This window comes from Megachile rotundata, chromosome 5 (assembly GCF_050947335.1).
Source record: "Megachile rotundata isolate GNS110a chromosome 5, iyMegRotu1, whole genome shotgun sequence".
NCBI classification, from domain to species: domain Eukaryota; kingdom Metazoa; phylum Arthropoda; class Insecta; order Hymenoptera; family Megachilidae; genus Megachile; species Megachile rotundata.
In genome coordinates, this window is record NC_134987.1 from 19,639,973 (window position 1) to 19,663,237 (window position 23,265).

Sequence of the window (23,265 nt, forward strand, 5' to 3'; positions counted from 1 at the left end):
TTATAATTCACACGGAAATATTTAAGTGATCAATATTAATGTTAACTATAATTTAAGATCTTTTGTATTATAACAAATAAAAATTAATATAAATATATACAATTAAATAAAAATCTGTGTTTTTATAAACGATTATAACATTACATTATCAATGAAAATTCCATTTGTATATGAGGCGAAATAACACAACACCTGCTAGTGAATCGAATACTATTTTAAATTGAAAAGGGAATTCTTGGATCGATCCGAATTTTAATTGGCGGGAAAATCGATTCACTAACATCGATAAAGCAAGTCACATATCTCTTTGCTAGAATTATGCGATGTAAATTACTTTTGATGTTCTCGTAATTTTGTTCGTGATTACGGCATACGTACCTGTATAAAACCATTTTTCGAGAAGTGGGGAGAGGGTGGTCGATATTACCTCGAAACCACCTTGCTTTGAGAACAGAGTGACGGCAGTCACATGTCGACCGTCGTCACGTGAACATCGTACCGGGATATTCTTCCGGTTGTCGCGCCGTTTGTTATGAAATGTGCATTCATAACGAAATGACAAACCTGATATGCCGTACAGTGAACAGTTTCTCAAAAGCGGAAACAGTGAAATATGTTCTCGTGAAATTAATGAATTTTCTTGTCGCCTTTGTACGAAGACAACAGGTATGTTAATTGTACATTGCTACATTAACATATTTCTGTGATATCATTAATGTAATAAAATTATTCTGAAGTGTTGCTTTGTACTTATATTAAATTTCGCATAGAATTTTGATTCTCGTATAAAGTCATTACTAAAAATGATTCATCTGACAGCGTCAAGTCAAATAATAAATTTGATCACATGATAGTTTGACACATGATTGGCGCCATTAAAAATCGCGCCAAATAGGTATCTGTAATGTAACAGAAAAGAAACCGATTCAATAGTTTTAATTATTAATTAATAATTTGTATTAGACAATGTATTAAAATTAAAATGCAGTTGTCCAGAACTAACAATATTGCACAGTATTTCTTTAAAATACTTATTATTATTAATTGATGATATCGATACTGGCTGTACAGCAATAGTTGTAGTTCGATATCGATTATCGATACATAGGCGCGAGAAATAATAGAATTTGAAAAGTATTCAGTTTTATTGCAACCTCGTGAGAGGACAACCCTTTCTTTTTCAGCTTTTCAGACGCACGCACGTTTTCTTTGGATTATGCAATCACCTTTCGTGTGTACTACTTTTATGCAGGGTTCGTGTCGTGAGATTCAATGATAAACTTCGCCCCGACTCTCCCTTTTTTTTAAATATTGGCTACCAAGTCAGATAACGGCTTGTCGAGCGTAATATTTGGAAAATTATACACATAATTTCTTCAACTACTAATTACAAAATATTAAGCTATACGATATACGAAAGAATATGGAGCATAAAGATTAAAGTTATTTTTAATTATTCCTGCAAATTTATTTGATTAAATATATTTTTTAATAACCAAAGTTTTGTATGATTATTACAAATTATTGGTTTCTATTAGAAAAAGAGTTAACGGCATTTCTATACACGCTAAAGAGATCTAAATTAATATTGAAACGTGTTTCGTGACCAAGGTGGTTAATTCAACAACTGAAACCGGAAATCAGATGCGTCAGGAGCTTGCCGGTTAGTGTCTTACCAATGTCAATCATTTCAAGCATGTCTACCTAGCTGCTGCCGGAAATGGAGGAAACATTACGAAAGTCAAGACAATATGAAATTTTAATTTACCCAGAAAAGATTCCTCATGAAAATTAAAGTTGAAGGATATTATACTAGATGTAAATATCTATTAAAAAATAGGATATTTATTATGCCGATGTATCTCTAACACTTTTAGAATACAGTCGTTAATCACATTTTAATATCTTAGTACTTGATATTATGGTAGTTAGACATTTCCATATATATGTATTTCTAATATAATTTTTTAAATAATTTACGTACGATATATGTGAGAAGTCAGATCTGAATTTTGTAGATCACCTGGTATATCGAACATAATGGATGTACAAACGTTACAGCGTTACTTGTTTCACTGTAAATATCCAACGAATCTATCAATCAGGTTTGTCCTCGCGTGACTCGATGAACGAACAGGAGCTGGCAACACGATTCTTAAGGAAGACAATGAAGGACCTACGATTCCCAAGGGACGAGACGTAGGGTGGTATGTCCGAGTGCTTCGAGTTCTCGTCATCTATGACAGGATCGACGAATTCGGGGCCTCTGCAGCCCCCAAAGGATTCTTCGGCTCTTTCTGCTCGTTCCTCGCCTTTCGATTTTTATTCGACTTCCAAGAGTCCAGTTCACAATCATCGTCAGCGACTCCCTCGAAAGATGACATTGGCTTCACCCAATGGACAACCCATACAACTTACTCCTCTGTGGGAGCACGTGGTCAGTACAATTACAACTGACTTATTAAAACATTCATTTTTCTGTCCACATAAATTCATGAACATCACAGATAAAATAGCACACGCACCACACCAAATTGGAGCTTAAATTTTAATTCAAATAACCATATAATTTATGTGTTGTAGGTACGAACTCGAAAGTTCCCAAGCGAGGTCGACACGCGTCTTACGTTCTTAGAAATATCGGAGAGACTGCGTGATCCGGAATGGGAGGTGCGTCAGCATGCTCTTCGTGTGCTTATAGACGTGTTACCGACTCTGAATGCTGATATCGTGGACAAGGTCATGCAACCAGTGGTACCAGAGCTGGTCAATAATTTGGGCCACCCAGCGCCCGCTGTTCGCAAAGGGGCTCTCGACGCTCTACGAGTTTTTCTCATTCATAGTCGCGACAGAGAAAACACTATCAAAAGGGTAACTTCATTTAAAATTAGTGTGCTTTCTTTATTCTAAAATTAATTATAATTACACTAGAAACATAGCTTCTCAAGTTCCGATCAAGTTCACTTAAAACTACTTAAAACTTTGCCTATAATACATTGTAGTTCTTTACGACATTAAACTTCAAGGTTTGCTTTCCATAGCTTCCCGATAAAATATGCTCTAAACGTTCACTCTGTAACAATCACCAACTTTGTAATATTCTGACCATCACCAGTTTCGATAGTACAAAATATTCCTCGAGCACTTCGAAGACGTTAGTCCACAAATATCCGATAACCTTGTAAACTATCCCCCACTATCCAATACACTGATCGATCGTAAAACGCAATTTCATCGATCACTTGCACGTTTTCTTGCAGATTCTTCAGGATGGCTTAAACCGTTCCGAGGTGTGCGACTCGTTCCAGACGAACGTCACCACCGGTGTGATCCTGAGCGTGCCATCGTTGCTGTTTCCATCGACGAGCAGTCCATCACCGACTCCTCAGCTCGTCAAGGACGCGACGATAGCTTTGGCCTCGCGTCTGGCTCAGGTGCCTCATCAGGAAGCTGTTCTGAAATCCCTCACCAAAATCCGCGATGCAGTGGGCACGGAAACCTTCGAGAGCTACGTGGAGGACTACGACAACAAGCTGAAGAAGAACATCGAGATTCTGTCGAAGATATACAATATAAAGTCTAATAAAAAGACGCAGAAGAAGAACAGCGATCTGAAGAGCACCGAGAAGGAAACGGAGAGCAAGCAACAGGACCAGAAGTGGGATAGTGATAGCGATACGTCGGGCATAGCCGAAGAAGAGGACGAAGTGAATCCTGCGACTATGTCAGCAGCTAGAGTGGTGCTGGAGACTGAAATTAAATTCAACGAAGAGACGGCTATCACGATGACCATCCTCGAAGAGAAGGAAGATAGCGAGAAGGAGCAGGACGAAGAGAGCGGAACGGATGTGAGAAACGACGCGTCTCCCGATAGACGAAAGACGCCACGAAGGGTACACTTTGGCGGTGAAATAGTTAAATTGAGAACTCCTGACAGTGATGAGACTGAGTCCATTGAGACGACCCCGAAGACCAGGATACCTGTTCCTGTTTCTCCAGCGACGAAGATGCCTAACGCGAGGCAAAGACCATCTTCGCAACCCTGTAGTCCTCGAAGGGAGGCTGGGAAATTGAAGAGACCATCTAGATCGGTCTCTAACAGTCCTAAGAGAGAAGTGTATACGCATAACGCGGAACTGAGTCCTAAGAAGAGTATCCTTGCCAGGACTAGTAGTCCTTTGTTGATTAAGAAATCCATGGAACAGTCGAAGAGGAAGAAGAGCAATAAGCATACTGAAGCAAACGGGGATAATAAGAATCCTCCTAGGGTCACTGCAGTTACTGTGAAACCTGAGGACGTTAAAACGGAGGAAGTTATTTTAGTTCAGAGCGATCCAAGTTCCAATAACACAAGTGATAAAAGTCTGATGAAAATTGTAAAACAGGATGAAAATGAAGAAGAAAATGATTTAGAAGATTCTGACAGCAAGGTTACAGAGGTAGTTAAAGAAGAGAAGATTTTGGAAAATGGGAAAAGAAGTTTGGAAGAGACACACGTGACGACAGAGAGTATTCGGAAAGTGGATTCGTTATTTGGTTCGCCGATTAGATACAACGAAACAGAAGAGGATCGTGATGAAGTTAACGAAGATGAAATTGCGGAAAGAGTTGGTGGTAATTCGAAGAGTTGTACGACGACCGGTTCAAAGCACGATAACGTTGATCGTAGGTCGTTGAGAAACGTGGACTGTGAACGAACGTCGAGGGGTGATCGCGATAAAGCTACGCCTAGTGTGATCGAGAAAAATGGAAATGATGTTGGCGAGGTGGAAGTTAAATCCGAAGAACCCAGCTGGGAGGAATTAGGATTGGTCGATCAAGAAGTGCTAGAGGATTTACATAATAAGGTGAGCGTTGTATTGCTGTTTACTTTTTTAATTGTTTATTACATGGCTAATGTTTGTTAACTTTCATTATTTATTATTTTTCAGTTCTATTTTTATTTATAGAAGACTATTGTTATATTGACACCTTCGCAAGGATATTTTGCACTGTAGTGGATCACCACGCGTAACAGTATTACTCGTTAACGTTATCGCACGTTAATATATTACGCTTTTATTATCACTCGTTGTATTATTACGCATTACATTACTGTGTGCTGGTACCCGCTGGATTACTAGGTGTTGGATTATCACGCGTCGGATCACCACATGTTGTATTATTACGCGTTGAATTACCAAGTATTGAAACACCACGCGTTGAATCACTGCGCGCTGGATCACCACGCGTTATACTGCCACGTACTGAATTACCCCACGTTAGATTACTTCGCACTGAATTTCTATGGATTATCACTCATGATCATACGACACAAATGAAACATGAGTCAATTCAACTTGAAGAAAGGAGAGTTAAAACAATCAATGCCTATTATAAAAGTAACGAGCTCGAGCAATCGACATATCTTGTTAGTTTCGAAGTAAACCGATGAAGCACAGATTTTATCGAAAGTGTAAGCGCAATTTGCGCGAAGATTTCAATGCAAAAGGAAAACGAGGAGACGCGTGTAGTCGATAAGCATAGGTAATGTTAATTAATGGAGTTTAAATCATGTTACACCACGCGACGAACTTTTGTCGACGAAATCGATTGACCTACTTCGTTGTAATGTATCAGAACGATCTGTCCTAAAGTCGAAGGCTTTCCCTCGAGTTACATTAATGAATGGAGGTGAACGAAAAAAAAACAACGTGCTTGTTAACGAGCCTCAAATTCTTTGCTGTTTGAATCATACTTGTTATTTAGTTCCAGCTGTTTGCTTATAGTTTATTTGAATTCCTTGCATGTTACTATGTTTTATATATTATTGCAGATTGGACTAGTAGAAAGTCGATATTTAAAGTATTACGATTAAACAAGCTACTCAAATAACAAAGAATTAGTTTTCTTTATATAATAAATTTATAAGACAGGAAACTATAAAAAATTATCAATTTGTTTATTGAGAAAGTTCTATGTGGTATATTGGTAATAAACGTCAGGCGAGTAATCAAACAATTCGAAGTCTAATTTGAATTTTTCGTATAATCTTTTTACCATATCTCGGTTTAATTGACGGAAATATATTCTCGACACATTCGAGTGCCCGCCACTATGTCGCCATCTCGGTTTAATTACTTCTTGTAGTCGTAATTTATGGATCGTATAAATCTGGTCCCTCCACAATGTTTCTACCTATAGAACACATCATGTGTAATGAACACAATTATCAGTTGAATAATTTATTCATACATCAGATCCTCTATCAATCATATTAGCTTCCGTTTCTATTACAATACCAGATTTCAGTTTCAAGTTTTAAACATCTTCGGATCTTTTTGTAGACAACGTTTTTATAACGAAATTCTACTGGATAATTTCCCGTTAAAAATTTGAAGGTTTAATAAACAAATAACTTTTATATAATGTACTTCTATATTCTGAGATATGTTTATAAGATCAAACTATGGTTGCTCCAATTATGTATATATTAGATTAATGTATGTGAAGTACCTTTGCAATTATGTCATAATTAACAAGGCAAGGTGTGCAGAAAAAGTAGTAAGGCATCCAATGATCATCTCCGTAGCTCGCCAAATCGGTATCGATTAAATATCTTACAAATTCTCTGAAGGTGGGTTCGATACCTGCCGGTTCAGGCACATCTTTCCGTCTGATCACTTGATCATCTCTAGGTCCCGTGAAATTCTCTTCTGATCGGCGACAAACGCTCAATTATCCATTTGTTAACCACTCGAGTGAGAAATATCAGGATCGATATTTTGTCGTGACTCACCGCGATACTTTCGAACAATCTTGCCGCCGTATTTCCGATAAAAGTGAAGTGTCCCGTGTTCCCTTCCAGCCACAGAGTTTTCCAGCTTATCGCGATAGGCGCTCAACAATCTTTCAAATGGGTGCCTTACCACCAGTAGTTTCTTCGTTGCCTTTAAAGCCTGTATCAGTTCTCCTTGTTAAATCTCATTGCAAGACTACTCATTGGCTTGTTGGCCGTTAGAGAACAAGTTTAGTTGTAGTCATGAAACTGCATTTACATGCGAAACTAATTGTTAAATATTTGTAAAGTCATTCACCCTTCGTGGGTCGAAATAATTTGAAAGTTACTTGTACTAACTATAAATCAAGTCTTGCTCGATCGAATTTGTGGATATTCTTTTGATGGACATTTACCTGGTCAGCTTCTGGGAACTCTAGTTCCGGTATTAACCTTCGGGCAATGGTCGATAGCTGCTCCTTTCCGCTGTTTAGCTCCTCCTCGGACGCGTTCATTAGAAGACACAAATTATAAATCCACGTTGTACTACCGGCTTTGTAAATCGGACAGTACGATAGATCATAAGGCCTATTGCAAACGTCAAAGTGCTAGTTAATTTTCACCTTTATGTATCGATTTAAATAACGAACCTGACTATATAGAAAACACTGTACTGCGGTGTAGGTGGATGTTTAAAAATAGAAGGTTCTCCACTTTTCTTATAGATTCCTAAATTGTACTTCGAGCAAGTATTTTTTACCGCCAATATTCGATTGGAATTATCATTTTCTGCTTCAATCTGGAAATGAACATTTATTATATTATGACAGCTACAGATTTAAGAACACACAGGAATCTTCATTTGTTTACCTATTTACCATCAATCGCTCCAAATCATCGAATTCAGGAACTGCCTCGCTCTTGTCCGAATGAAACGATTTCATGATAACAAGAATCAAGCCACAGCCGATGACGCATTTTGCAATTCTAATTAAACTTTTTTTACAATTTCGAAACATTCTCTATTCGTTCGAAGCTGCTAAATACATATTAATCTTTTTTACCCACTACGTTTTTGACGTTCTTTAAGAATATATTTAAGAGAAGAACAAAGTTCTGGCTTCCATCGAGACACTGACTGACCGGTTTCGTGTTGTATCCCGACAGTGATGGATCCAGTGTATTCCGAACCTGTAGCAAGAAAATTTCTACCAAAATTGAATTCTAAACGCTTTCTCAAATTGATCATTCATTCTTCGAACGTGCCTGTTAAATGATTATACAATGATAACGTCGTCCTTGAACTACTAAGACATCGTTCATAGCTTGATTATAGGTATGAAGATTTAACAAACTTCCTGTTCTTATAAATGATTCGTTATCGTCTTGATTAAACTTATCTAGCCTTATCGTAAATCCGCTCCTGGAGTCAGAGGTATTCCAGCACGAAAACGCGGGGGAAACTCCGTCGCATACTAATTCGATTCTTCGTATTTTCTTATGCGATGAGTAACTGGAAATATTTTCGAACAAGTATAAGCTCGGATATCAAGCGCTTGATGGCAATTTTGATGCATGACAATGTAACGTGTAATCATTCTAAAACTTGGCACGTAGTTATTAATTTGCAATTTTATGCTATACCGAAACAGTACGCTTAATACAATTATCGATATCACGGAAAACCGTAAGTCTCATGACCGCGAAAGTATCCTTTCATTCAACGGAAGTTCAAGGCTATCCTATACCTGCTAATCCACGTGTACGCCTGTATGATAAGAATGTTACAAAAATAAGTGGTCTGTTTCGCACAGAGATTATTTATTTCTGACCACTTCTTAGTCGCAGTAGAATGAAATATTCCTTCATAATTTCAGGGTTTTGTCTTCTCTTGATGTGACTGGAAGTTAAAAAATTTGTAATGTAAGGTATTCTACACAGAATAATTCCTAAGTTTTAGCATAATGCCCTAAGTGCAGGAAAATATCGGAATTGTACTCTCGCGTAAAGCGCTTTGCACGAGCGAGAACGTTTAAGCTAATAAATTTACTATTCCCCGGTTACGCCTTACCGAAGTATTTCACGATAATATATCGTCGTAAAACAATACCTTCAATAAACGCAGACATTCATCGTCACGCAAATTAAATTACGTGGGTAATAAAGGAGTATTAACGTGATTCATGCTGCGTTAAAATATGTACACGTTGCAGGATATTTTCGTTGGAAAGAATGTTCTTACGCCGATGCGTTTTAATTGCTCGTTATTGCAATCCGTCTCTCATACGTATCTCGAACACCCTCGGTTTGTTGCAATTTTACGGTTTGTCCGATTAAGTAGATTGATCGCATCACCAGGGAATATTTTTCCCCGTCGACGCGACGTTTGTCGTATCTTCGTGGCAGTGAAACACCCTGTTTAAATTATGCATGCTGTTTCATTTTCCACGTGGTGGAAACAGTCCAGTTAAAATGTATGAATATTCCGCGGTTGAAAAACGACAGATTTCCTCGCGAAACAGTTATGCGGCTGAGGGAAACTCGTGGTTCTGGGTAACAAGAAAATAATTAGGAACGTGTTGCGTGTAAAACGTCGTTCCTGTGTACATGCAAATTCCTCCTCGCAATTGTACTCGTTATTCGACTTGAATTTCACGAGGCATCCTCGAATTCTTTACGATGTCTGCAATTTGCACTTTTAATCCTGTAATTTATTTTATAATACAAGGTTAATTAACAATGTCGTTCAATAATATATTTAAAACTTCTACAATTATGTGTAAGATGATATCGATGACATAAAAGTATCTCAAAATGGCTCTCATGGTACATTTTAAGTACAAATTACGAAAAAAGTTATTACATAAAAGTTCCTCAATATTGTCCATAATATTCAATTTTCAATTGCCCATTTATATTTTACATAATGAAAATTATTTCATAATTTATGTACGAAAATTTTATATGTTAAAGAAGTATTATCGGAAGGTATAGAATCCAAAGATTAAACGAAAAGTCAATCGCTTTGATGAAAAGGTTTGATGCTTAACTCCATAAAGTTTTCAAGAATCCATGTGATATCGTAAGTTCAATGAAATTATGAAATGTCAATAATATTGATTGCTTCCGTGTAAATACAACTGAATCGAAAAGTGAATGCAGATGTTACCAGTGCATTGCATTCAGAGTTGCTGCAACGATCGATAATGTTCACTGGACGACTCCTGATTCTTGACCAACGGCATTACTAAATGATACTCTATGATACTTCTATGAATTATTCATGACATCTTTGACGGGTCACACATCATAATTTGTGCATCAGTTCTCACGAAAGCTGCAAAATCATTGTTGAAGATCTTAACTTTAATCACCTGTTTTATGTTGTAGCATTGCTATTATTAATTATATTAGCTGTGTGAATGATTAGAATTCATTATTATTTTAATTAGAAGCAGACTTATAAATACTTCATTGATGGAAATAATTAATGGGAGGGTTTGTCTCTGGAATTAATTGCGATTTGATGACATTTCAGGAGGATTGGCGAGCTCGTGTCAGGGGTCTGGAAAGAGTAGCATCGGCTTTGCGAACGTCTTCTGCGCTGATCGCGATAGAGCCTCGATTAGGATCTCTTTTGCATGCGGTGCTGGGCTGCGAAAGGAGCTGTCGAGTAGCGGCTGCAGGCTTGGCTGTGGCAAAGGTAACTCTAATTTGTGTCATTAGATCGCTTTAAATGATATTCTAAATTAACATACAGATCGCTTAAAAATTATCACATAAAAAAGTGCAAAATGTCTCAACATAACGAGTACCTAAATTTCCTCTTCATCCTCGAGATCTTGATTCTCTATGCATGGCCTATCATTTCTTTTAAACGCTTCACCATCTAATATTCAATATTTAATAAAAAGTTTGTGTACAAAATTATATAAATGCTACATGTAAGAAATTATATACTACGAATACATCTTTGGCGTAAGTAAAAATTTCGTCACCTAAGACCAGCAAAGTTGGCGCTTAAAATTGCGATATTTCGATGGTCTGCCAGCAAATCCCTCAGCTTATGGAAACTTATCACGAAACGCGAATATTTCTTATTGAGGTTTATGATTTGATTTCAACTGATAGAGTACGTTCGAATTAGGTAGTCGTAGCTGGGGTGAGCGAGGAGGCACTGAAGAAACAACTACCACAATTAGCTTGGGGCTTGGCAAGACACGGAGGACCCTGTGCGACCCAATTGGCTAGGATCACGATGCTCAGGCTGAGACCTGCTCTTCTTCTGGAACAGCTTCTGCAGCCGCAGTGTCTGAATGCTAGGAACGCCAAGGTGACGTTTCTCCAACTAACGAATTCATCTATTTCAGTAATGATAATATACAATAACAAATTTTGTTACAGACCAGAGAAAACACGTTGCAGTTGTTAATTTTTTCGTTGGTAACGTTTCCAAGCACGGAATTCAAAGTGGACACGGTAGCTAGCAAAGTGGCTAAAATGGTAAAGGATAGACGACGAAGAGTGCGGCAAGCTGCACTCGACACTTTGGCTGTTCTGGCACAGATTTATGAACCTGAGGTACATTATTTTAAATAGGAGGTTCTATGTTAGTAGAATGTTTACCCTCTCTTACAGTATCTTCTTTCATGAATTTTTAGGAAGTATTGGCAGCAGGCAAACGAGCATCAGAAGGTTACCACGATGCAGAAGCAATGATGTCAGCAATTAGAGCTCGTCTAGCTCGGAAATCATTACCCTTAGTCTCTGCTGATGGTCTTGTTATGTATGGTTTACAGATTTCGCCCACTGTGCAAATAGCTACAGGTGATCACTTAATATTGGTTATAAATTTTGGCATTGTTAAAGGTACTTGGAACAGCGTATTATTATCCAATATTTCATATTTAATTGTATTACAGGACCCGATGTCGATTGGATTGTAGCCGGAAGTGGTTCGTTTTCACCCAGTGTAGGGCGTACCAAAAGCCAAATTATAGCCACGACATCCGGAAAAGAAAGATTTGCAAGGTAATTGCCGATAAATTACAGTATTGCGATTGTCCTTTCATGATATTTTTCAAAGTATGCAATCTTTGTAGGAATGAGAATAACTTGGAAAGTCCATGGATTGACAGACCGAATTTCGTTGCGCTCGGAGTTGGTATGCGGTCGAAAACAGACCAACCTGTAGTTTGGCAAATGGTTCCTACACATAGTCAGGTATCATTAACTCTTAAAAGTCGAAAGACTTATGTGGTCATTCACATTGAACACTGGCACAATAATGGGTACTCATTACTCAATATCAATTACTAAATAAAAATAAATACGCTAATGTTCATATACACGAACCTGCAGGAAATAAGCTAGGAAATAAGGAAATATCACGTTTCTGTATACATTACAATTATTTATTTAAACTAAATGCATTTAGGCCATCGCAGGATATTCAAACACCGTAATTCGATAATCGCACATGTACTGTTGAGCTGAATGCGACTACAGTTATTAACAATTTCAATGAACTCATTAATAAAACATAAGCCCAAAAGCTCGCGTTGACATTTGATCGCGTGTCACAGCTTGCCTGGAAAATGTAATCGCATTATATCAGGGCTAGATTTAAGTTTCGCAAATCATGGTTTTATTTTTTTATAAGCTATGTATTTACACACTTTAAATTCTGACATTTCAACGTTCAATGGTTTGCAGTTTATTCGTAATGATAACGTTAAACAGACTATCGATGGACAGTACCAGATAAATTTATTTTTCAATGTATAGTGTAAAATTATGTAATTTAAATCGACTTGCTGATGGATTCAAGACAGTAGATTAACAGCGTTGGCTTTTTGCCGCCTTGTCAGATAAACGGTATGAGAAAATTTTGTTTACACTTTCGCAATATTTGTCATTCTTTATAAAGAACTCATTTAATTCACTCGTGTGATCTATTGAAATTATATTTAGTCCATGTTTCATATATTTGTTAAAGACATTTAAGGTTAGCATATTTATTATTAATCTTTTTGCTGTAATGGTAATTATGTAATTGTATTTATTTCCTTTTAGGATATTCGATGCGAGGATGAAGTGAACTTATTGCACACAACCAGGGGTGCAGCTACAGATATTCGTAATGGTAATTGTTATTTAAATAATGTTTCTTTTAGTTTCAGTATAATTATTTATGTCTATTATAGGTGATAGTCTCAATTTGGATATAAAATTGAGAAATCAATCGAGAATTCCAGGGTTTGCGAGAGAGTCCGCGAGTTATCGCAACATCATCGAAGATAAATTTGATCGGAGGGTAAATTTCATGAAGTTTAGATATTTATTTTAAAGAATGATTATTAACTTTTGTATCTTAGGATAACGATAACAAAACAGAATCCAGAATTCCTGTACTCTATATTCGCGATCGTGCAGCAAAAATGAACTACAATCAGGATAAATCTAATTCCGAAACTAATTCGAAGAGAAGATTCAAAAGCAGTGTAGAAAACAGTTCTGAGGAAGAAAATTTTAGGTATTAAATTTTCATTTGAAATATGATATTTAATTCGACAAAAGGAACTGAAAAGAAATTATTTATCGCTTACATAATGAAATGTTAACAGAAATTGTGGAACTATGAATTATCGAAGAAGAAAAGATCAACAAGAAAATAGCACAAATATGAATTACGATAATTACCGTTCGTCGAAGAATCTAAATAACGCGAGCACAGAATACAGTGTAAATTTTTATCTATCAAATATATCTTTTATGTTGGTGCAATAAATTAATAATTTAATTAACATTACAGGGTGTTTTGGAAAATTCGAGTCAGGAATTATCGAATGTTAATCCTAGGATACATCCAAAATATGTCGAAAGAGATAAATCGTGCCGAAAATCTGATAAATCTAAGTGCAGTTGTTCGAGTTCTATAGAAAGTCCTCAGCCTTCACTGTCGAAAAATGTTCAACAATCATTTGTAATGCACAATATGTGAGTGTGATTTTGTTACACTGCAAAATTATTTGTTTAAATGTTCATATGATCTCTCAGAAGTGGAAGCAAGTGGTGGAAGGCTCGTTATTTAATTTTCTAGGTACAACACGGGTTCACACAGGGAAGATCGGTTCGCGGATGAAAATTCTTTTCGACCATTGCAAACTACCCCCACGCCATTACCATATGGTTACAATACTATGGATTTTAATCAAAGAACTGATGAAAATGACAGTAACATGTCTCGAGTAAGTAGTGATTATTTTACCACCGTGAAACCAAAGACCAAAGTTTACAGCGCAATTTTGTTACAGGCAAAATTTCATCGTAGGACGAAAGATGCAGCTGCTCAAAAAATTACCGACGTCCAAGTATCTTCATCGGATGCTCAGACCGGCGAATATTTCCCTGCAATATCTTCCGGCGCACCTTCCAGAAGAAGATTACGTTCTATCTCTCCATCGCAAATGTACCAACGCCAACAGTTCGTTAAAATATATGATATGTAAGTACATCATTTTAATATATAGAATAGGTATAGATTCCTGGTTGGTCACATATAATCAATAATATAGCTAGTGAAACGTGTAGCATGACACGTACATAATATTCTATGCGGGATGATAGTTCAGTCACGAATTATCCGTCAGAGTTCTTATCTATTCACCATTTATCACTAATGGTACGTTCGTGCACATGTTGTATTATAATTTGATATTTAATAATGCAATTAATAATAATAACTTGCATAATGGAATTAATTCCAACAAATTGTTATGAACATTGAAATTTTGTTGTCTCATTTTTTAAAGCAAGTTTTATTATTTATTTTACCTTATAGATAACATTGAAATAAGCAAAGAGTAACGATAGTGAATAATTAGCTATGAATTTCTACGGGTTCTTTTTTTATCTAAAATTAGTGATGCAATGTTATGGAGGCATTATCGTCCCTGCATTCATTTTATTATTTCTCAGGAAATGTACCAGAAAATTGTGACGTATTTATTTTCGTACACGCGATAATCGTTGGAAATTCTAGTGCGAGATATATTTTCACCGCTTTTATAACTTTTTAACCACAGTTCTGGCACGTGACAAATATAGGGTAGAAAAATTTGTTCCAGGAATGTGTTTCTAAGCCGACATTGTATGTGTAGCATTGAAACGATTATATTTACTTGATCGATTTCTAGAGACGTTAAATGAAACATGATTGGTGGTTTTATCCTTTGAGTCAGTCAAAGCACAATTATTTTTAACGCATTATCTAGATTCTAGGACATCCCGTCTAGAACCTTAAAATAATTTATCAAATTTTGATATGATTTTACATTTCAAGGATCTCCTTTAATAATTTGGTATTAATAATTTCAATCGTTATAATAATAAAATAGAGTTTATTTCTAAAGAACAATTAAAGAACAAGAAATGGGTGGAACTGTGCTAGGGAACTCATTCTAGATCTCATTTCTTTCCTTCTGATTTATGATTGCGTGAGAAGTAACGAGAACGGGACGTGTAATTATATTTTGTGGTGATTTAAATATCTCATTGTAAAACCCTATCTGCCTCATAATTCAACCCCATTGGAAAAGTCCACGAGCATTGTACCCCAACTTGACTGTGTATCTTTTATAACGAAATGACAATCTATGGAGAATTCGATTTTTTCTCTAACTTTAGCGACGCGTCTACGTCATATTTCATCGCAAAAGTTACTCGAAGATCAGCGTGGGTGAACTTCCTGGTGAATACAACATTTACCCCAACATGAACCCTTCTTTTATTTAAGTACCATTTATACTCCACAAAGAAGAAAAAAATCGATGCAATTATTTGTTGCAAACTACACTCTGAGAGAAAAAGAAGGTAGACGGTAAAAGTATTAACTTTGTACAAGTTAGAAAGACAGAAGTTAAAGAGTGAAGAGTTATGACTAGTTATTCCACCCGGAACACTTATATCCACGTAAGTAAGTTTTGCGACCCCGTGTCGAAGAAGGGGTTGTGGTCAGTGTATAGCCATTCGATATGGTATCGCGGGGTTACAGGTGAAATGGTAGAAGGGAAAAGAGCGAAACGGAAAGAGGGGATTATAGGTTGAAAGTAGGGGCAGCGGTCAGCGTCGGGACGCCCGACGTCTATGTGGGCACAGTCGTGCGTACGTCGTCATTTGTCGCGTCGTTTGCAATTACCCCCCTCTCTTTTTTTTAAATTCGATCAAAGTGACCAACAACTTTTCATCAATCTTTTTATCAAAGTGTGCACTTGTGGTATTAACGTGATTTTTAAGTGACGTTATTGTGAAAACATAGGGTGCAACTAAAAATACCAAGTTATTTTATAACAGAGAAATGTATTCTGCTTATATTCTAATTCTTTACAACAATTTGTCTCTTAATGACAGAAAAATTAATGGACAGGTTTCTTCTTTAAACCCCTCTGCAGATTACGGAGACCAAAGTAGTCTCCTTTTCTTTTAAACTTAAGTATACTTCAGTATACGTTGATATAATTATTCAAACATTCATTCGAGTCTTTAATATTTTAATCAATTTTTAAAATGCTTGTATTTATTAGTTTTGACAAATGGTCCTAGGTATCCACATATGCAATTCAATTTTAAAATTGAAAAAAGGGGTTGAAGTACAGGAATGTTTTGAATAGAATCTTATCTTAACAGAATTTATTTTAAAGAATGAAGATACACTTAAAAAGAAAATGATTTGATGTTCTCTTTGTATTCTTTCCATATTAATTTTGTTTCGGAATTCTTGCAATGTGGACACAGTTGGTCTGATAACAGGTTGTTAATCGATCATTCGTTAACCTTAGGAAGATTAACTAGAAGAGCTGAGAATTAGAATTGCATATTGTCTAGTCACGTGAAATTTACTACTTCGAAGTTTCTTGCACTTTCTGCTACCAGTTCCTTGAGTTTTCAAATTGTTTTGTGTAGAAATTAAATTTGAAGAAGCACTACGTTTATCGATTGTAAATTATACTCCGAGTTGCATAATTTACGCGTAACGCTATTTTCATAGCGAACTAATAATAGTTTAAGTAACTATTGTAATCGATAGTAAATCGCCTTACAAAACTTTTCTACAACTTTTCTACTAAATGTCACAACACGGTGTGAAGTGATACTTTAAAAAATGAATTTTCATCAAATTAACAATACTGATACTTTAGAAATTTTAGTTAGAACAGTGCCATTAAAGTTAATTAAATAACCAAAAAGTACCGTCTTCGAAACAACAAAATTATAAAAAATTTGTCAAATAGTGAAAAGTGAAGAATGAAAGGAAGAAATTTTGTGAAAAAATGTATCTTAAACTCGACGAGAACTTTTGATCGTGATCGATGAACAAGGACCAATGAAAATGATCTTCAAGTACTGCTCTTGGCCCGAAGAGGCCAAGGAGAGCGACAAGGTCACGGTCTTGAAAAACGGTGACTCGACGTCGATCGAAATAGATCAAAATTATAACGAAGACACTAGAAATTCCAGAAGAAAAGAATGTAAAATAACCAATACGGTTCTTCGGTACTGTCCTTGTGCTTTTCGATGTCGAAAATCCGTGGACATCGAGCAGGAGGAGTTCGCTTTGAGGATAGCCACTGCGAGCAATATTACACCTGTGATTCCTTTGGGATTGACCCAAAATACCGATACGATGTATGTTTTCAATATTTTGAATATACAAATTTGCCCGATTTTCAAGTTCTCCAATTTCAGCCTTATTTTATAAATTATACACTTCACGATTTCTTCGTACAAAGAAAGAACGTATATGAATAAAATTTTTGATCGAACATTTCAGTGTGAGAGGATAATTTTCGATTCGTTAATTTTCATTGTGTGTTCCATTGTTTCAGAGATAAGACGGTGAACGAGGAAGAGTACAACGAAAAGAACAAACATCACTTTTTATCGGAAGATGCTTATAGGGTGCCGCAAGTGAATGCAACTGAAACACAGTCCGAAGGTATATAAAATAATACTAATTATTCTTTTTCACCAATTAATTTTTCTTTCTGAATTTTTTCCTCTTCTGTTTGCTTGCATATAAACCTCTCGCAATACTTTGTCCATAGAAATTTCTCTTCAGCAATCGATTTTCCGAAGGTCAAATCATTATTTAACACCAATTGAATTAAATTTAGCGACCATAGAAAACGAGTAGTGAGTCAGAAAACGTTTCGACGCGTTTCAATGGAATTTCGTTAACAAACGATAAATCAACCTGTGGGACTGGCTGGATCGAAAGTACACGAACTGGAACGCGAGGTTCTTAACCTCGGACTAACGTGTAAAGCTTAGGGCCAACACGATGGGGATGCAATCAATATTTTGCTCGTTACGTTTAAACGCGCTTAAATAAACGTCCTTTTTATGAAAAAAAAGAGATCAATATTACATTCGTCTGCTATCTCAAGGTTCTAATCAATTTCACCGTTTACAGTTCAATATCACGTCCTTCCGATTTACAGCGACGTTACATAAAAAATTCATCTGTGACCGTGGAGATATTTAGAAAATATTTCCTTAATAAACACAAACTTTTAAGTTTTTAAACAAATTTAATCATTCAGAAAGTTTTCAAATTTTATTAAATATTATAATATCTAATATATGAAAGTTGTTCCAAATTCATTATTCTAGTCTTTCAGATATTTTTCAATGTCTCAAAGTTTTTCCAACCAAAGTTATAATGAAAGTTACCTTTGCATTTCGTAGGTCTGGGTCATCATTGACCCGACTGTTCTAGGGTTAAAGCACAGTCAGAAGGTCGCGACAGTTATCGAACGCTACACTATCTTTTTTTTCAAAGGAATGGGAAGATGCGCCACGAGATACGCATGCAACGGCAATAAATGAACAGACCCTGAAGAATTGTAATCTAAATCGAAATCCTTCATGACATATCACATGGAATTTATTTCTTCCTCGAATCCTCAACAAATCTCGAATTTTTCGTTTTGTTGTGTAATTGCTTATATTGTTTCTTTTCTATCGTGTTTTTTTCTGTGACCTTCCATCTCGATGATACGTATCGAACATTAATTTTCTTCATTGTCTACCTTGCCTACCTATCCGAATATCTAAACTATCAAAATTTAAAGTTTAATTAATTTTTTTTAGGAGATGATTACGAACATTCGTCGTCGGATGCGTTAGAGAATAATCAAGAAGATGTTGAACAAGATGTGCAAGACACGCAGGACGACAGTGACATCGGATCATCCGGTTCTGACAGACAAAATGTGGACACCGCGTTTGATGTCATCACTGTTCAATCTAGCCCTCCTGGTCGAGACACTGTTGACTTTGTTGTAAGTACCTTTTATGTAATTAATCACTTCTTAAAATTGTTTCAAAAATTCGTACTTCATGTAAACGTAAATCATCAATGACATAAAATCACATTCTTAATCTGAGTCTTTATAATGCACGAACGTGTTTACAGATTTCATTGGACCAAACAGCGGAAGCAACAGCAGAAGCAATTGTCACATCGAACGAGGATGAACCATCGAAAGATTGGAGCAGTGACGAGCGAGAAATCTTGCAGGATGAGAAACGAACTTCATCTAGACAATCGGAGTTTCGCGAAGATAATCAGAATGAGAGCGAACTCAGCACTTCCGATGAAGCTGAAAGGACGGATGAATTATCGAACGTTCGAAGAAGATCCATCGTATCCATCATATCAAATGAACGAATGTTAACGAACGAGAGCTTGCAAACTTCTAGCGATATTCTACATTCAGACTTTCAAGATGGGAAGACGTCGCCTTTGAGAAGATCGGTCAGTCCTAAAAAATCGAGTCGGTCATCAAGCCGCAATTCGAACGACTTCGAAGTAATGAAGTCACCGAGACGGAATTCTCGTAGTAGTTCGCGTAAATTGGTTAGTCAAGAATTAATTAGAATTAGTAAGACTGATCACTGATGTCCTCAATTTGTGGAAAATTTGTTCTACTTAATGCGAAATATATGTTTTAGAGTTTTGACTTGGGAGATAAGGATACCGAAGAATCCAGCGAAGAAAGAGTGCCTTCTCCCGAAGAACAAAATGATACTTTTCAAGCAGTGGAAACCAGTCAGTCTCGCAGAGGATCTAAAACAGGAGAATCACCAACAATCATTATTGCCTCCAGACCTCATTCTTCGACGGATATTTCTAATTACTCTGAAAATCATTCGGAAACGGCGGTTCAAATAACAGAAAATAATAATAATGCTCTCAGGGTAAATGATTATGATGAGCTTTTTATATTTTACTAGAATTTTATGGATAATTGAAATACTTTGTTTCAGTTTGTTAACGAGTCTAACGAGAATAATAATTTAGAAGATGGACAGAGTAGAGATAGTTCCAGTGAAACAAATACGGAGCCAGGAATTTTAAAAATCGAGGTAGTGGTTCGAGGTAAAAAATATATTAAAATATATTTAATCAATTAAATTATTTTGTTTCAGAGTCAAACCGGGGAACCTATCAATCTATCTAAAAGAATCGTGTCCAAAGTTCCTCGCGTCACAGGAAGAAGTCGAGGCATTTCGACTAAGCGAAACTCGAATAAGCCTGAGAAAATGAAACCGATAGTTCAACAATGTTTCACTCAACTCGAGAGTAAAGACTGGTAAATAAATTTAAACAGATAAATATTAAGTGAAGCTATCAAATAATATTTAGCATCAATAATGAATCTATTACTATTTCAGGGAGGTAACGATGAAAGGTTTGAAAACGTTATCTCAACTTGCGAAGCAACAACCTGAGTACTTGGATGTATGCGCAACTGCTACTATATGTCGTCTTATAGGCCAACAAATTAAAAGTCTTCGATCACAGGTCGCACGAAACGCATGTTTAGCCGCTGGCGATTTATTCAGTTCACAGATTCGTGGCTTAGATCAGGTTACAACATCTTTTTCTTCATTATACATTCCAAAGTTCTAAAATTCAATAACATTGTTATTTTTAATAGGATTTTGAAGATATAGCTGAACCATTGCTTCACAGAACGGCAGACACGAATCGATTCCTTCGTGCGGATAGCAACGCAGCTTTGGATCGAATGATCGAACATCTTCCACCTCACAAAACGATTGGCGTAATCGTTCAACGCGGCGCAAGGTGAATTATCTATTCATAGGTTGAATATCATAATTATTGTGTCGAATGATTTCACGTAAAATATTTATTTTGATTGATTATCCAGTCATCAAAATGCTATTGTAAGAGCTGCAACGGCTAGATTACTGGCATCGATAGTCGATCGAATAGGGTCTGAGCACACAATGATTTTGCCAAAGGATGTCAAGGATAAGCTGCTTAGTGCAGGGGCTAAACTACTAATGGATGGAAATCTAGATGCTAGGTAAGCTGACTTTGTTACAGCAAATAAAATACAGAAAGATCATGTTCAATATTATTTAACTAATTCAAGAAACTCTGTTGGGATTGAAGTTCCAACAACACAGACATAATAACATGTGTTCACTTTATAGAAACTATGCAAAGAAGATGTTCAGACGCCTTGTGCATTGTGAAGGGTTTCAAAAAGCATTAACAGATGCAGTACCAGACAACACCTTGAGACACATCGACAAAACCTTGAAAACTCTTTAATGGTTCTATGAAACATCATGCAATATCTTGCACATCTCTTTTTACCAACTGGATTTTATCCATATAACAAGACTGTCTTTGCAAACATAAAAGAACTATTTATTTGAATTCAGTACAGTGTTTTGATAAAGATCTATGTGCATGGAAAAAATCCTTAGCAAAGGAGTTGTATGTAAAAAGAATTGACATGTAGATCAAGTAATATTTATTTGTACGTGGAACCATGTTTTCTTCCTTGAATCTAATATTATGTTCAGCCATGAAAGAGAAAAGGAAGCATTATTGAAACATGACTGATAATGTCCTTCGACATTTCACATTTTGATACTATGATGTACTTGGTACATTTCATTTTTATACGATTGTATAGGTGGCACACTCATATTGCAATAGGACTAGTTTATTTACATAATGTGAATTATTACTATTTTTTATTTTTTTGTAATCAATGTTATATTTTAATAGAACTATGATGAGACTAGGAAAGATTTCAGTTTGGTAGATAGAATACGATTTATAATATTTTTACTTGACCAAATTGTTTTTATTTGATAAATAAAAAATTCATAGTGTGTAAATAATTCTCATTCCACTTTGCAAGCAATGCTTCATAACAATGAAATTTAGCGCGAGAATGTTTTTAAATATGAAAAGAAGAGAAATTTAACATCGTTACAGATTATTATATTGTCTGTTATGCATCAATTTCAATTTGATATAACTTTAAGTCAACAATGATTGCTTTTGATGACACTTGTATTTAAAATTTTAGTGCCTTGTAAAATTTAAAGAGTTTACTGCTATTGAGAAAAGAATTAACAAGATTTATATTTGAAATGTAATTTAGAGTTTGATATTAATGATTTATTAAAATATAATGCTCAAATTATTAGTCAAAGGGTTAATAATTTACAAAGCTATTATCTCATTATTGACTAGATTTTAAGTGTGTAATTTTAATAACATAAAGTCAATTGCATGAATTATAAATTAAAAAAAAAATTCTTCAATACTTTCTCATTAATATACATAACTATTAATACAAATAAAATGTGATATATATACGTAATGAAACCATATTAAGTTTTACTGAAAGATGAGTAATAACAATCTAAGTTACAAATAAATTGCAAATTTATAATGATGTAATGACAGAACATTTGTTGCTTTTGTTTACTTCACCAACTCTTCAACTGGGAGTTGCAGGAAGAAAATTACTACATTTTATTGAAGAAAGGAATATCATTGCTGGTGGCAATGATTCCATTTCAAATTGCTGAAAATTTATTGTTAATCAAATCATGCAGATTGTTATTTCATTAGTTTATATTTTTTATTGTATTTTACTCATTTTGTGATAAAAGAAGAAATATTAGGCTGTTGCATATTGAATGACCAGTGTTAAGATATACAAAGTCAACAGTGAAGAATATATTAGACTAGTATTATTTTCAATAGATATTGCAAATTGAACATCCTGTATTAAACTAGTCATTCAATTACAACATCCAGTATTTGTGCTCATTTTAAAAATGGTTGCTAATAATTTCAAATTGTAATTATATAATTTTAATGAATTTAATGTAAATACATAAATTGATATGTACAAAATTAATGATACAACATAGAGTTCTCTGAGAAAGGGCGAATTGAATCAAATTTCTCGAATTATTTACTAACCGAAGTGAAGCAATTCAATTCATTGTTCCGTCCATTGTTATAGTGTAATAAATCATTTGCGATATTTGTATTTATATATTAAACTATATACACGTCGTACATATGTGTATACTTATTTATCTCGACGAAATATATACACATTATAAAGTAATGTAATTGGCGATGTTATATTGCGATT

General features: G+C 35.4%; 2 protein-coding genes across 6 annotated transcripts; one reads left to right on the forward strand and one right to left on the reverse strand.

Moving 5' to 3' along the window:
* Positions 1-177: 177 nt before the first annotated feature.
* LOC100881202 (uncharacterized) lies at positions 178-23,186 on the forward strand. Of its 5 annotated transcripts, none has more exons than XM_012285304.2 (28): positions 178-666; positions 1,612-1,663; positions 2,106-2,437; positions 2,584-2,871; positions 3,261-4,847; positions 10,296-10,460; positions 10,905-11,090; positions 11,162-11,338; positions 11,419-11,584; positions 11,680-11,788; positions 11,860-11,980; positions 12,833-12,902; positions 12,964-13,073; positions 13,135-13,292; positions 13,384-13,501; positions 13,572-13,756; positions 13,860-14,007; positions 14,074-14,264; positions 17,644-17,753; positions 18,911-19,101; positions 19,236-19,679; positions 19,775-20,020; positions 20,090-20,188; positions 20,252-20,415; positions 20,498-20,693; positions 20,764-20,912; positions 20,998-21,156; positions 21,287-23,186. In XM_012285304.2, the coding sequence occupies exons 3-28, from the start codon at positions 2,210-2,212 to the stop codon at positions 21,405-21,407; spliced, it is 5,886 nt and encodes a 1,961-aa protein (XP_012140694.2). In that variant the 5' UTR covers positions 178-666; positions 1,612-1,663; positions 2,106-2,209; the 3' UTR covers positions 21,408-23,186. The 5 variants fall into 5 exon arrangements, with proteins under 5 accessions (XP_012140694.2, XP_012140693.2, XP_076387924.1 ...); XM_076531809.1 differs by lacking the exon at positions 178-666 and adding an exon at positions 808-1,253; XM_012285303.2 differs by lacking the exon at positions 1,612-1,663.
* LOC105662497 (carbohydrate sulfotransferase 11) lies at positions 5,921-8,387 on the reverse strand. The gene is made up of 6 exons (XM_012285302.2): positions 7,636-8,387; positions 7,408-7,556; positions 7,174-7,345; positions 6,779-6,938; positions 6,496-6,695; positions 5,921-6,177 (listed from the first exon to the last, which is right to left on the reverse strand). Exons 1-6 carry the CDS (start codon positions 7,774-7,776, stop codon positions 5,956-5,958), a joined length of 1,044 nt encoding a protein of 347 aa, XP_012140692.2. The 5' UTR covers positions 7,777-8,387; the 3' UTR covers positions 5,921-5,955.
* Positions 23,187-23,265: the final 79 nt, after the last annotated feature.